General features: G+C 43.3%; 1 protein-coding gene across 1 annotated transcript in view; it reads left to right on the top strand.

Moving 5' to 3' along the window:
• The window catches only part of ANKRD40 (ankyrin repeat domain 40), a 39,093-nt gene extending 29,248 nt beyond the window's left edge, over positions 1-9,845 (top strand). The window contains exon 5 of the mRNA XM_068262706.1: positions 963-9,845. Coding sequence (XP_068118807.1) covers positions 963-1,100 — 138 coding nt within the window. The 3' untranslated portion in view covers positions 1,101-9,845. The remainder of the gene's footprint in view (positions 1-962) is intronic.
• Positions 9,846-16,099: the final 6,254 nt, after the last annotated feature.

Here is a 16,099-nt window from a genome sequence, read left to right as displayed (position 1 = left end):
AGCTAGCACCCTCCGCTCTGCCAACAAGATGAAGCTGGTTATTCCCAGGATACACTTAACATTTGGTGCTCGGGCCTTTTCCTATGCAGCCCCTACTCTATGGAACTTACTTCCACAATCAGTACGAGAGGCTCCTTCTCTGGACAGCTTTAAAAAAAAAAGGCTAAAAACTCACCTCTTTTCCCGAGCCTTTGAGACTGCATAATGCAGGGTCACAGCGCTTTGAGTCCCCAGGGAGAAAAGCGCTATAAAAATATTATTGTTGTTATAGGGGTAACAAAGAGACAATTCAGTAGTGATGCATTGTGGGACACCTCTTATACTCACCTCAACCTGAATAATAAGGGAGGCTTCTCTGACTTTAGAACTTTCCCAAAAATGTTCACTGAGTTTAGGAAGCTCTGCCTACTTCAGTAATGATTGAGGTTCTTTCATTGGCCAGTAGGGATGCGAGGGCATTGAGTGACTGTGGCAACAGTATGTCTCTGAATAGATAGGACCAACTTCAAAAATGGAGTTGCGCTGGACATAGAGCCCTCATACCTTTATGGAGGTAAACCAAACTAGAGTTCAGCACCAACTAGAACTGTTCTTGTTTTCAGGTTTGTTTTAAAGTGTAGCTGTAGAAAAAAGTGCCCCTATGGCTATGGGGTACTCTACTCAGGATTCCAGTGCTTGTGCCCTCTAAAAATTGCTCGGTAACCGCTTGCAAATGCACACTAGTATAGACCCGCTTGGCTTTCTCTGGTAAAATCTGTTCGGATGTGTTGGCATTGGAGAGCCGGTGAAGGAGAATGGGGAAAGCCTCACTAGGAGAGGCTTCCCAGCCCCCCCCCCCCCTTCTTGTTTTTAAAGTACCCTATGTTTGAGGACCTCTCTTCTTTCTCTCTCCCCCCCCCCTTCCTGTTCATTTTTTGGGGTTTGGTTTTTTTTAACACTCTGCTGTTTTATCATCTTCTTAGGACAAAGATGTTGCAAGACTTCAGGACTTCCAGGAGTTGGAGCTGGTTCTGAAATACGACTACAGTCCATTCAGGACAGCGACGGCTCTGACCGACAGGCCCTGCTTCAACCAGAAGGCCTCACAGCTGACCTACTGATAGAACGCTATATAATAAAGTTCCACTATACTGATATCCACAGCATAACCTGCTGACAGCGACTCAAGCTTAACAATCCGCAATGCTCCCCTCAGTCCACACACTGAGCTGGGGGAACATCTAACTGAAATGTGTAACAGTACAAGCCAGTAGTTCCAAGAAGCACAAAGTGTGAGAACGCAAAGAAAGGTATTTTTACTGCTAACGCTCTAATTTTCCACGTTACTAAAATGCACCTCATGGCTCTCCTACTGTTTTGGAACTATGGAAATGCTGGGACTTGTGGTACAGTAACTACTAGAGTTACTGATATTGTAGTAGGGCATGTTAAGGTTTAGTATCTCATACAGCTTCTAGGCGACACATTGCACACTTAAAACCAGCACCGTACATCTACAACAACCAGCATGATGTGCCATGCTGGGACCTGTGGTTCCCCTCCCATTCGGGGATCCGCAGGGGAACTTGCTACCAAATTAGGCAATCGGTAAGATAAAAATGGGTATATTGCAGTAACTGACAAGTTTGCGGGCGTGGGGTTTTTGTTGTGGCTTATGTTTTAAAGTGTAAGAAAATTGTGGCGGGAAATTTAATATATAGATCATTTTCAAATGTATTTTCCTCTAATTTTATTTGTTTTTTTTAATGATGTCCCCTCGAGGTGGCCATACAAAACAGGATCATTTCTGCAAGTGATCTAGTGACCCCTGCACGATCGATCAATAAATGTTTAATTGATTTCAGATTGTTTAAGGATGTAAAGAATGATGAGGTGCAGCGGTTCCTCAAGCTTGCAGGGGAAGGGGAAAGGCTGGTTTTCAGGCGCGTCATACTGAAGCTAGCAGGTTTCAGGAGTGTCATACTGAAGGTAGCGGGGGGGAAGAGGAAAGGCGGGGTTTCAGGAGCGTCCTACTGAAGCTAGCAGGGGAAGGGGAAAGGTGGGGTTTCAGGAGCGTCCTACTGAAGCTAGCAGGGGAAGGGAAAAGGCGGGAGCATCATATTGAGGCTAGCAGAGGAAGTGAAAGGCGGGGTTTCAGGAGCATCATAATGAATTTAGCGGGGGAAGGGGAAAGTCAGGGTTTCAGGAGCGTCATACTGAAGCTAGCAGGGGAAGGAGAAAGGCAGGGTTGCAGGAGTGTCATACTGAAGCTGGCTGGGGAATGGGTAAGGCGGGGTTTCAGGAGTGTGATACTGAATTGAGCAGAACAATGGCCAGTGGGGCAGAGGCTCAACCATATTATTATGACATTGCTCCGAAAGTCTGACCAATTTAAGGTAGTAAAGCAATCGTTACTCTGCAAACAATTTCTAATTGTGTAGTGGTTGATTGCGTGACAGATCTTGTTGCCATTGATCTGTATGCGACTAGCTTTAAGATGAACTTTACAGAAAGATATTAGTAGGGGGAACAAAAAATAAATCAAGACATTGCAAAGTGAGAGGTTAAAAAATAGAAGATAGATCAAGAAATTGACACATGCGGTGTATTTTATTTTTTTTGATCCTCTGTTAACCTGCAGGTCAGCATCTTTACTTCTGGCAGGTATGGAAAAAAGGATAGCACCAACTGCCCTTATCTATAAAGACTCCCACTGACAACACACAGTTGCAGATACGGCTTGCTTGGCAGTTGGTAACAGCCATTACCTCCAATGTAACAAGGTTCACACACACACAGTAAACTGCCATGGCCGTGGCACTAACGTCACAACATGGGAAAGGTTTTATTTCTTTTTATTGATACACCTATGTACAGAGGGAGATATTTGTTGCTTGGCAGTTGGAAACAGCTGTTATTTCCCACAATACAACAAGGCTGACAGGAAATTGTCAGGACATCCCACTGTGAGAGGGGTTTCACCACAATATCAGCCATATGTCCCCCTTCCCCTAACCCCTTGATGATCTATTAGAGAAAAGGTAAAGATTCCTTGTGGGAAAGGGGGTATCAGCTTCTGATCGGGATGAAGTTCAGTTCTGGACTTCCGGTTATCCTAAGCTAATTGTTTGGGTCATATCAGATTACTATTTAACAATTCCAGCGTAAACTTAGTTTACTAATAAAGGGAGGATCTCACTTTGGCACTTGAGTGAGACTGCAATTGCATAACTGCTGCTTTGCTAACCTACCAGCAGCACCCTCTGTATTCGTGTGCGACCCAGGTGTGGGCTGTGGACAATTGTTAATCACTCTCAGGCCAGGTTCGTTGGATCGTTTCTGACTATCCCCAGCGGAGAGGGTTGTAGGTGTCTAGAGAATCAGGCCCAACTAGTGATATACAATCCAAGCTGAAGCTGGCACCTCTTAAATATATCTTTATTCATTCATAGTAAACAGTCCAAAAAGCCAACGTTTCGGGGCTACACAGGCTGCTGCCGCCGCACACTGCACATCACATCTGTGAGTGCCTAGAGGTGTCCACCTGATCCTACAACTTTTCAGACTCAAGCGGCGGGCAGGATTTGCCTTGAGAAAGGAACCCGGTGTGGTCCTGAAACATTTGCTCTTTTGACTGTTTTCTATGAATTAAGATATGTTTGGGTGTTGCCAGCTTTATCTTTGATTGTACATGACTGAAGCATCATCCTCCACTTGGCTGTAGCACTCCTGCACCAATTTGAGTGGCTGATCCAATATTGTGAGTGCGAGACATCTCCAATGACTACACCAATTTGTGCTATTTCTGCAAGAGACGGATGCAGAATTTCAGCCAAATCTCTTTTTGTTGCTGGGCAGAGTGGAGATGGGTTACAGCTGCTGTTAGGATATTTTTGTCTGTGTCCTCGGGGGCGGAGCATTCCCACACTTCTCTTCAGACCTCCAAGGCTTTAAAGAAGAGCTTTACTAAAATATAGTGGTAGGAGGAAAAATTTAATCAAGACATTGCAAAGTGTAATTCGTTCTTGTTGTTTAATTCACCGTTAACCTGCAGGTTATCATCGTTACTGTTTTTCGGACAGACTGCCCTTACCTTAGGGCCGGATTTACCATAAGGCACTGTAGGCCTGTGCCTACAGGCGCCTGATGATGGAAAGGCGGCTCACTCCCCTTCCTGAGTGCCTCCCCCCTCTCCCTATGTAGAGTCCTGATGATAGTGGGGGGGAAGTAACAGCTGGGACAGCCAGCACACTTGCGGTGCGATTCAGTGGGGATTTGTAAGGTCATGGAGGGTGAAGTCTAAGGTGCCAGGACATCCATGCCTATAGGCTCCTGTAAGGTAAATCCGGGCCTGCCTTACCTATAAACACACCCGCTAACAATGTTAACAGTGTAACGGGCTTGCTTGGCAGTTGGCCACAGCTGTTATTTTGCACAATACAACTGGGTTCACAGACAGAAAACTGTCCGGACCATGGTCAGTCCCCCTCCCTCCCCCCCACTTTCCCCGATGATCTGTTTGAGAAATGGTAAAGATTTATTGTGGGAAAGGGGTATCCGCTACTGATTGGGGTGAAGTTCAATGCTGGGTTAAAGTTTCTCTTTAAGGTGGATCTTGGTGGTTTCGGAGACAAGAATTGAGGGGACAATAGTAAAAGCTCCACAGAAGCTGCGTCTCTTCTGCTGTTTCATAAAAATAAAAGCCATCTTCTGCCAGGACAGGTAATGAGGTCATTTCTTCCAAATGGGGGCACAGAAGCTGAGAAGAAAGGAAAAACACAAATGGTTACATCCATTTTCCACACTGTCCAAAGCTAAAGTGGAACATATGACTGAAATGAGGTTTTATGTGAAATGCATCAGATTTCTTTTCTATACAACACAGAAGAGTTACATCTGTCTGTGTCCCAGGAGAGGACGTTTTGGTTTCCCCACAGTATTCTACCTGAACAACAACAACAAAATACAGCTTTCAACTGATATTGGATTTTAAAGAGGCACTATGGTGAAAATTTAAAAAATAGAAATAATCATACTGTACATTTTATAAACCTTTTTGTGAATAACATTTATATTATAAAAAATAATTCATGCCCTGTGAGGCAATGGAAGTACCTTGCAGGGGGAGTATTTTACGATACAACTCATGGCTGCCATTTCCCTACTCCAAACTTTTTTAATTTGCATTTAATAGAATGTTTTGGGGTTATTTTGTGGTTATTTTTTTAACCTCAGGTTAAAGCTAATGGGAACCGGAAAAAACGAACAAACAGACACCTATGGAAAGGGAACGCACTGGGTCCTATAGGGCCTTACTGCTCTTCTTATGGTCCCCTCGTTTCAGCGCTGTCTCCCCCGGTATTGGGAGGCTTTGGTAATCTTCAGCAGCAAGAGTGCTCCCGGAGATGGGCGGCTCCGTACTGCGCTTGCACTAGCACTCACACATGCGCAGTACGGAGCTGCCCATCTTCGGGAGCACTCGGGCTCGCTATTTCTGGTGGCCCCAAAAGCTCTCTACAGTTGATAATTCCATGCAGGGCCCAGCAGCAGTAACAGCCACTGATTATTAGCAGCTGCCACTGTGCTAACTGCACATAGGGATCAGATTGAAGATTGGAGCCGCGTACCTCTTCAGGAACAAGCCTGGACGTACTGCACCTGGTGAGTTTAGCTGCGCCTGTGCAGTAAGCCTGTGCTGCTCATGCTTGAAGAGGAGTGTGGCCTAATCTGACAAAGGGTGCTGGCAAGGAGGACATGGGAAACCTCTACAGGATCCAGAGTCTTCCCTCTTCTTTGGAATGTGTTAATTTTTTGTTTTTTTACCCAAGGTTCGTCACTTTAAATAAGATGAAGGAAATATAAAAAGAAACGATAAGGGCCTGTTTCCACTACACGCAGATTGGATGCAGAATGGATGCAGAAAAACTGACTCCAATGAATGCCTATGGGGAAATCTGTATCAGAAAAAACGTGTTTAGTGGAAACAGGCCCATAGGCATTCATTGGAGTCAGTTTTGCTGCATCCATTCTGCATCCAATCTGCGTGTAGTGGAAACAGGCACTAAGGGTTGGAGGTTCGGTTTGGCTTTTTTTCAAAGTATTTAAAGTGGATCTGAACTTTAGCGCAGGACAGAAGGAAAAGAGAGAAATGCCCTCTGTATGTATTTAGAGAGTTTAGCCTGTTTAATGCCTCCTAATCTGTAACTAATCACAAGTTGTAATCTTATCTCTCCCCTGCGTCACATGACTGCCAAGGCAGAGACGGCAGATAAGCTCATTTGAAAGCACAGGAGGTTAACAATATGTCTGCTTCCAGGAATCAGGAAGTAGAAACCGTGCAGATTTATGGCACACTTGGTATCGGGTGTAACAAAGAAATGTTTTTCATTAAAGGTTATTATGCTGTTTTTTATCTTTTAGAGCAGAGAGGAGTTCGGAGTTCAGGTCCGCTTTAAAAGAAAATACCTGACTGATAGCTCGTCATCTCCTCCTTAGCAACAAGTAGCTGTTTGTTCATTCTCAGTCAGTGTAAAGCCACGCCCCCAATAGAAGCAAACCCCCATGATTGGCTTTCAGTCTGCATGGGGTGTGGCTTCACCTGACTCCTCAATCACACACCTCCTCTTCCTGTTTAGTGAGTGCCCATTTCCACTACAAAACGTCAAATCGCATGCAAGAAAAGCATAATTACACGTGTGTTTTTTGCATTCAAATACAATTTTAGACGAATCACACGCCAAATGCATCTGGAAAATTGCTCCATGCTATCAGGTTTTTTTTTTTCAAATTAGCATAGAATGGAAACCATCCCATATACCATATCTGGTGTACCATGCTTTCTAAGTTTGCATGCAGGAAGAAAAAAGTGCAAAGGCACATGCAGTGAGCAGGCAGCTGGATAGTGCTGAGGGAGAGTCGGCAATCTTTTAGCTGGTATAGTAGGTATTTATGGTTCTAAACTGCAAAAAACATGATTATCCATAGTTAATTCATTGTAATGTTTTATTAAATTAATGGACAAAATGGAAGCCTGTAGTGAGAATAATATGATGTCTTCTCATTGACATTTACAACTTGCCTGGTTGTCGTGACGATCCTTTTCCTCTCCTGTCTCCTGAGTACCGACCCAGACTCAATATGCAGATCAGAGGCTCCGCCTCCAGTGCCATTGTGGCTTAGAGGCTACCAAAGCCAATATGGCAGCCTCCATGTTCCTCACACGTAATTTTCCTTGCAGTGTGTAAAACTACCGGTCTGACTTTTTCATGGAAATGACAGGAATCCCTGTATGCAGAGAAGGGTGTAGAATGTGTTCTTCTCATAAATCTAGTTTCATTAGCAATAGCATTAAGCTAAACCTTGCTTCCTCTGCAGTGACTGGGCCTGAAATGCACTCAATGCTAATAAGACGTTTAGTTTGGGCTGACTAGAAAAGTTTTGTTCATAAAATGTTCCATATATTTTATTATCTCCGTTTTTATGGACATTTGTTGATCTGAAGATTTGACAGATTTTATTGCCATATGCGGAGGATGTTGTGAAAATTCTCCTGTCTCCTGGAGTTGGGAAAAGATTTTCACAAGGTGTGTAGCCCTCACTGAGGCATTCCGGGCTAACAGCATTCTGAGCACTCTATGACTGCTTTTATCTGTATCACATCTAATCAAATTTTAAAGAGAACGTGAGGTGAGATATATATGGAGGCTGACATTTTTTTTTATCTCTTTTTAAACAATGCAGATTGTCCTGATGATGCTCTGCCTCTACAACTTTCAGATCAGATTTTTAGGTTTTGAATCCCGTTGGGAAAACCAATAATCGTGCTTCTTTGAGCAAGTATGGTTGCACTTTAAAGTAAACACTGCGATGGCTACTTGGTGAGGCAGTACAATAATAAGAGCTTTACATTCCCTTTTTATTTTCTATAGGGATGTTAGTCTTTCTCTTTAGGACAATGAATGGCTGTCCAGTGTCCCTCTTCCCCCCCATCGTAGGCTTTCATGGACCATTCCTCTCCCCAGTACTAGGAGGAGAGCCCTGCTACACTTCTGTGACTATAAAAACTCAATGAAAGCAGAACACAGACCTCTCTTTCATTCATACTGGGCCCACTCCTGGGGTTGGGGGAGTGAGGCGAGCAGGACTGGATGTAAAAATGCTTTAAAAGGTTTATAGATCCAAGACTGATAATTCAGAGCTTGGCGCAGGCTGGAGAGATAAACCACTGATAATGGTTTCTCCTATGTTTTGGGGATTCCAGTATGGAGCTTTCCTGAGTTCATAGCCAGCTCTGCACACCCGCTGTGCCCAATAGCCAGCCTCTTTTTCCTTTCTGGATTCCTCTGTATATCGGGAATAATATAAAGATCTCTGTGCTACTGAGTTTCTACCTTTGACCCACTTGCTGTAGTCATTACCAGCTGCTTCCCCTCCTGGATTGTTTTTGATACTATAGAGAATGCAGCAGAGAACACCCAAACGCTAGAAGAATTGAGGTTGTGAGATCTCGTCATCATTAGATTCCTCAAAAGACACAAGAAGGCAGAAGCTGTCTCAGCCCTCAAGACTACACTAACTTCATTTTCAATTTTGTGGGTAGAGTGACCTTTTCATCTTCTCCCAATCATTAAACTGAAATTACATTTTTAAGTGGAAATCTTGCTGTCTCCCTTATACACCCCTGTTTTAATAATACCAAACAAATGACCTGTCCTGCATGAAATGTAAGGTGTTATGCCTGCCGTGAGGTAAGTGGTAATGTAAGTGGTGCTACTGGGTGCCAAATCTGTGCAGACGTGGCTGTGTGGTAGAGAGTGGCCCATACAGCTGCCGGACGGCACATGTGGGTGGGTGCTCAGTCTTGGAGGGCACCTTACATTTCATGCAGGGCAAATAGGGAAATCTATAGTTTCTGTATCCTATGGCAACCTATTGGGAGAGTCTTGTACAAAGTAATATTACCTATTCAAGTGAAATATCCCTGTAATAGGCTAATAGTCATGCAATGATCCTTTTCGAAGGATCCCGTCCATTAGTCAAGAGCTTGTTGTGCAGGAGTCTGTTCTCCTGTGTACTAGTCAAAAGGGCTGGAGCAATTTCATGTTTCAGAAAATGTAACTTGCAACATTACTAAAAATGCCATGGGAATATCCTACAGCCATAGAGCCAAAATCTCAGAACAAACACCTGTTTACGTGTTGAAGGACTCAATGCCTTTGCAATTCAATTTAATAGGGTTGTACTAAAAGTAAAGTCAGTTTGCACTTCTCTTCAAAATGACTATCCTGATTGGGATGGATTTACACCACCAGATAGAGTAAAAGATGTGGTTTATCAAGGAGAACACATTCCTACATTTTCCAGTCCATCCTACACTGACGTGAAGATGTCCCTCAAGGAATGGAGTGGAGAGGAGGACCAAAACATCCTCCTTTTACTCAAGAACTAGATCCTTTTTTGTGTCTGCTTAGAATCCATCTACAGTTCTAGACATGATGTCATCACTCTGCTTGCTGGGGTAAAAACATCAGTTAGCAATAATTTGAGAGAAATTGGCCTTATTTTCCATTCATGCCTGATTCAGATATCATCACGATGGTACAAAGGAGGAGAGTTTTCTCTCTTGCTAATTATGGGTAGGTTTGTTCTCATGCATTTGATTTCCTCTGTCTATGTTGTTCAGTATATCTTTGCCAACTAACCTGCAGTATTATTGAGGGTGACCCGCTAAACCCTTCGTCTTCCTTTTAAAAAAAAATCCTAATAAACCCACTTGGTGGGGCTGACAAACAGGCAGCCGCTGTGTTTAATCCTGTACAGATTTTATGTCATTTAGCTATTTACAAATAAAAGGACTTCCACATTAATGTCTGCTGAGGTGTCTGCTATGTTTTATCATCTATTTGTTTGTTTATTGGTCAAAGGTGTGGGAAATTTACAAACCTACAATCCCTGCTCAAAATGTGTTGAAAAAAACCTTTAAAATGCGTAATTACCACGTTATGCAAAAGTTCCAGCTGGCAGGCACTTTGTAAGCAGGGATGAGCGATGCTGTATGTTGCCTTCCACAACACTAAACTGGCCTGTTAGTGGCAACAGCGCACTTACCTATGTAGCTGCTTCTCATCACTGCGCAGCACGCTGCTATCCATTCACAGTTGGATGCAAGGAGAGGCGGAAACATAGGCGAGCCAACCCTCTGTGCTTCGGCCACTAGCAGGCTGATTCAGTTTTGCACAAATAGGCCCATCAAATTCATTTCCTGCTGATTCTGTTTGGCCCAGCTATAAGCCGCCATACAATGTGCAATGAATACAGGGGCACCAGCAGAATAAAACAAGAACCAATATAAAAACAAAATCATGGGGGGTAAGGGTGGACGTACGTCCCCAGAAGCCAAACACATCCACTGTGATTAGTATAGACACAAATGTAATCTGTACTCCAAGTAAAACAACTGCAACGCGTTTCGCGGGTCTCAAGCCCGCTTCCTCAGGCAAAATACAAAAAGGAGCAGATCAGAAGTTGTGCAGTTGAGTGCAGCGCCTCCTTGCATGTCACTGACCATCTCTTTTCACAAGTCACTATTTCTGACAGATTAGATGACATTGATTGAAGCTGCCATTGATCTATTGACTACTACATACAGCACTAATACATTTGCAAATGGCCTTGGAAGGTCGCTTCAGTCCGGGTCTACTGCGCATGTTACCAGGGCTGATTACGGCTGAACGGCAGACCGCGGAAGGACGGCAATGGATTCCCACGTGCTTATGGGACTGGAGGAAGCCCCGGGTAAGTATGGATTCTTTTAAGGCTGTGATCTCTGGTACACTTTAAATGAAACAACATCTAAATGGGTTGAGAGGATGTTAGCTGATTTATAATTAGTAGATACGACTTCTTGTTTACTCAGTCCTCATACAATTGGGACTCGCTGTCAGAGGGGCATCATAAATTCCGAGTTCACAAGTTTTAGCTACATAACCGTCTGTTCCAACAGGATTGAAGCCTGATGAAGGCTGCACAGCCGAACGCTTATTCTTTTAAGTTAGCCAATAAATGTTATCATCCTGATTCAAAATGTCTTGCTTTTACTGATGACTAACACGGTACAATACTCCAGGGCTGCCATCAGAAATTTCTGGGCCCCATACTGGGAAAACCTACTGGGCCCCCTCACTCCCCTCCCCCCCCCCCCCCCCTATATTTAAGGTGACCCACCGATATTTAAGGTGATCACCAGCGATCAGCAAAGCGCTCTGACACATATAATCCTATGGGATTACTGTTTATCAACTCTTGCAATTTGTGAAAATCGCAAGCGCGCTGCATGAAGCATTTTCTCACCAATTGCGATGCGATTCTCATTCACTGAAATGAGAATGACAAAGCACAAGCATGGCAAAATCACAATGCAAAACTTCAAAACAGTCGGCCAAGGCGAACACAGCCACACCCACTGACAGTCTGTACATTCTGTGACAGACTTGCAGCTGGAGCCCATGTTTGTGGCATTGTTCGCCGGGCCCTAGACTAAATCGGGCCCCATACTGCAGTCCCACCTGTAATGCCCTGCAATACTCTACTGCTCCTTCCAAAAGTTGACACTGTTTTTCGCAAATTTGAAGCTATTTGTTGTTGCCGATCACTTATTTCACACTGTGTGGATGAATATTTACAGTATCAAATTCATAAATGTGCACTTTTATTTTGAGCAAAGGGGTGCCAGGATATTTTGATTGATCTTTGTTTTTTTCAATCATTTGGGATTTATGTGATTAAATCAAGAATGAAGGTTGCCACACGATACACGATACAATTTTTTTACATTTCTTTTCAATATGATAATTATCATCATTTTTTCTGATTTCAACATTTGAAAAATCTGACCAATGTATCACACGTGTGTTACATTTTTTTCCTCATTATGAAAAAAAAAATATTGAAAACTGAAAAAATTGCTTGGATCTATACATTAATATATTGACAATCTATTGCTACACCATTTCATTTTCATAAAAATTGATCTTAAAGGATACCCGAAGTAACATGTGACATGATGAAATAGACGTGTAGGTACAGTGCCTAGCACACAAATAACTATGCTGTGTTTCTCTTTTTCTTTCTCTGCCTGAAAGAGTTAAATATCAGGTATGTAAGTGGCTGACTCAGTCCTGACTCAAGACAGGAAGTGACTACAGTGTGACGCTCACTAAGAAATTCCAACTAAAATCCTTTCCCTAGCAGAAAATGGCTTCTGAGAGCAAGAAAGAAATAAAAAAAGGGAATTTCTTATCTGTGCGGGTCACACTGTAGTCACTTCCTGTCTGAGTCAGGACTGAGTCAACCACTTACATACCTGATATTTAACACTTTCAGGCAGAAAAATAAAAAAAAAAACACTGCATAGTTATTTGTGTGCTAGGCACTGTACATACTCATGTCCATCTCATCATGTCACATGTCACCTCGGGTATCCTTAAAAAAAAAAAACACCACTCCCCATCGACTTATATTGAAAAACTGAAAATATGATCAGATTTCTTAAACAAATTAAATTTTTTAAATTTTATCAAATTGACATAAAATTAGATAATTTTATTTAATGTTGTGTGGTCACCTTTAGTCTTTTTAACATTCTAGTTATCAAGATAGCCGATTTACACTAAAGATAGCCGATTTAGCAGTAAACAGAGGAGTAATTTCATGCTGTAATTTAATAATAACACTGCACTTTTCTCGCCACTGATCATGGTATTTATAAAACCACCGTATAGGGAAGTCCAGGAGAAAAGTACGGCGATAAAGAAAGCCATTGAAAAGCAAGTCTTCCAGCAGCGACACCTCTGCGACAATGGCGTCAGAAAGAGAGGATAACCTCACCGTAGCTGACAGGAGGTACATTTCAGGCAGAGACAACATGTTTGTCAGCGGGTATGAAGATGTTTTACCACTGCTTTATAATATATAGCAATAGCTGAAAAAACAGGTGATGCAATACATATCACTGAATAAACTGCAGTCAGAATATCTACGACATGGCAGTTTCTGAGCATAAGCCATCTAGGCAAAGGCTTAGAGTGTTCTCCAATGTCCAGGATACAATACTGCACACTATATCCTAATATAATTCAGTTTCAGGCTGTATGCCATGCACAGCACAGTATACTGCAGCTTTTGCAGTGCCCTGTAATGTTTTGCAGCTTTCTAATGTCCCCTGTAGTGTATTCCAGTGTCCCCTGTAGTGTAATCCTTAACTAATGATACCCCACTCATCCTCTCCGTTCTCCTCTACATAGAGTGAGTGTGTGTAATGGGATGTCGGGGGTGGGAGGTAGATCTCAAGTTGTTGCACTAGTGGCACCAAATAGGTCAGAGGTGGCAGTTATACTACCTCCTTGGAGTATTCATTTCAAATTAGTTGTTGCTGGCTCAAAAGCAGAACTTAAAGTGTACCTGAGAAAGAAATAAAAATATATGTACATACCTGGGGCTTCTTCCAGCCCCCTCCAGGCTGATAGCTCCCTCCCTGTCCTCCTCCGCTGCCTGGATCATCCGTAATTTGCTCTGGAATGTCCTTCAGTCAGTGCAGTCCAGCTGTGCACGTTTATCCATCGTGCTCCTGTCGCCGGGAATATTTTGTACCTGCTCAGTAGTACTGCACAGACGCTGAACGCTCCCGATGCAGGGAGCGCGTGGTCGGGCCACGCATCTGCAGAACGCCCCAAACCGAAGGACTTTTGGGGCCGACTTGCAGACGATCCAGCCAGCGGAGGAGGATGGCGAGGGAGCAGTCAGCCTGGAGGAAGCCCTAGTTATGTATAATTTAAAAAAAAAAAAAAAAACCCTGTCTGAGGTTTACTTTAGAGACACTGAAGCGAAAAAAAAAATATATGTTATAATGAATTGGTTGTGTACTATGAATAATTACTAGAAGATTAGCAGCAAATAAAATATTCTCATATTTTTATTTTCAGGTATATAGTGTTTTTTCTAACATTGCATCATTCTCTAATATGTGCAGATTACACAACACTCAGCATTCTAAATGATTCTTTCAGCGCAGTCTGTGAACTAATGACCTCTCCTCTGGCAGAGAAAAAGAAGTTTGTTCACTAACAGTTGAGATAATAAAAGTCAGAAGACAGCCCTCTCCACTACTTTGAGGCTGGTTTCACACCAGGACGTTGCGTTTTAGGGTACGTTAAGGTCGCATAACGTGCCCCTAACGCAACACCTGGTGCTCTCTGATGTGGACGTCAGAGTGAGCCGCGTTGTGCAGCTCACTCTGGCGTCCGTGATGCGTACTCTTGGACGCATGCGGCATCACGTTGTCCCGCCCGGCCAATCGCCGCACAGAGCGGCCGCTCCAGGAAGTAAACACTGCACGTCACTGAGTGCAGTGAATATTAATTAGCCATGTGCCTGGCCGCTCTCCGCTCCTCCCCAACATTACTGAGCATGTGCAAGCAGTCTAACGCAGCTCTGCCGCTTATATAGTACTGCATGCAGTGCGTTGTCTTATGGCGCAGCGTTACTAAGTAACGCAACGTGGGCACTGTGAACAGCCCATTGATTTTTCATTGCTGTGCGGTGGGGTGCGTTACAGGCTGCTCTAACGTGCGCCTGTAACGTCCCACTGTGAAACCAGCCTGAAAGTCGTAGAGCTTAATGGCTTTTTTGCATAGAGATAACAACTGGAATTTCTTAACTCTTCCTGTACTGGAAACAATTAGGCTGATGTATCTAAACTTAATGTTTTATTTCTTAGCTGTACTACACATACAAATCCATAATATCATCATTTTTTTTTCGCTTCAGTGTCTCTTTAAAGAGGCACTGAAGCGAAAAAAAAAAAATATGATATAGTGAATTAGTTGTATACTATGAATAATTACTAGAAGATTAGCAGCAAAGAAAATATTCTCATACTTTTATTTTCAGGTTTATAGTGTTTTTTCTAACATTGCATCATTCTCTAATATGTGCAGATTACACAACACTCAGCATTCAAAATGATTCTTTCAGAGCAGTCTGTGAAGTAATGACCTCCCCTCTGGCAGAGAAAAAGTAAAAACAGTTCACTTACAGTTGAGATAATAAAAGTCAGATAACAGCCCTCTCCACGACTAAGGCCTCGTTCACATCATTTAGCGCAGATGGCTGTGCGATTGGAACGCAACGCGTCCGATCGCACGCCATCTGCGCTCCTATGCGCTGCGCTGCAGATCCCATTCATTACAATGAATGGGATCTGCGCTGCGATTCCCAAAAATGCGTGCAGCACGCGATAGCGCAATCGCGCTGCCACGCAGCGCATATGAAGGGAACGGTAGAAGGGCTGTCTATGCCCTTCTACCGTTCTTGCGTGTCGCACACTATACGCGCTGCCAAAATGCGCACGGCAGCGCGTATAGTCTGAACGAGGCCTTAGACTGAGGCCTGGTGCACACCAAAAACTGCTAGCAGATCCGCAAAATGCTAGCAGATTTGGAAACGCTTTTTCTTATTTTTCTGTGGCGTTTTGCTAGCGTTTTGCGGATTGCTGCAGCGGATTTCAGTATAGTACATTTCATATATTGTTACAGTAAAGCTGTTACTGAACAGCTTCTGTAATAAAAACGCCGGCAAAACCGCTCTGAACAGGCGTTTTTCAGAGCGGTTTGCGTTTTTCCTATACTTAACATTAAGGCAGAAACGCATCCGAAATCCAAAAAATGCCTCACCCCGGCATTTTTCGTTTCTGCAAAACGCCTCCCGCTCTGGTGTGCACCACCCCATTGAGATACATTGACCAAGCGGATCCCGACGCTGAAAAAGCCGCTCGGTGTGCACCAGCCCTCAGTCGGAGAGCTTAATGGCTTGTTTGCATAGAGATAACAACTGGAGTTTCTCAACTCTTCCTGTACTGGAAACAATTACACTGATGTATCTGATCTTAATGTTTTATTTCTTAGCTGTACTACACATACAAATCATAATATCATCATTTTTGTTTCGCTTCAAATCTGCTAACATTTTTAGTGCAGTAAACTGCAACTTTTTTTTCATTCTTTCAACACAGCAACATGTAAACCTATGGGCCCATCCAAAGGGACACCATTGGGGGCATTGCATG

Source organism: Hyperolius riggenbachi, chromosome 12 (assembly GCF_040937935.1).
Source record: "Hyperolius riggenbachi isolate aHypRig1 chromosome 12, aHypRig1.pri, whole genome shotgun sequence".
NCBI lineage: Eukaryota > Metazoa > Chordata > Amphibia > Anura > Hyperoliidae > Hyperolius > Hyperolius riggenbachi.
Note: the sequence above shows the minus strand (reverse complement) of the source record. Positions and strands in the feature narration are given on the sequence as shown.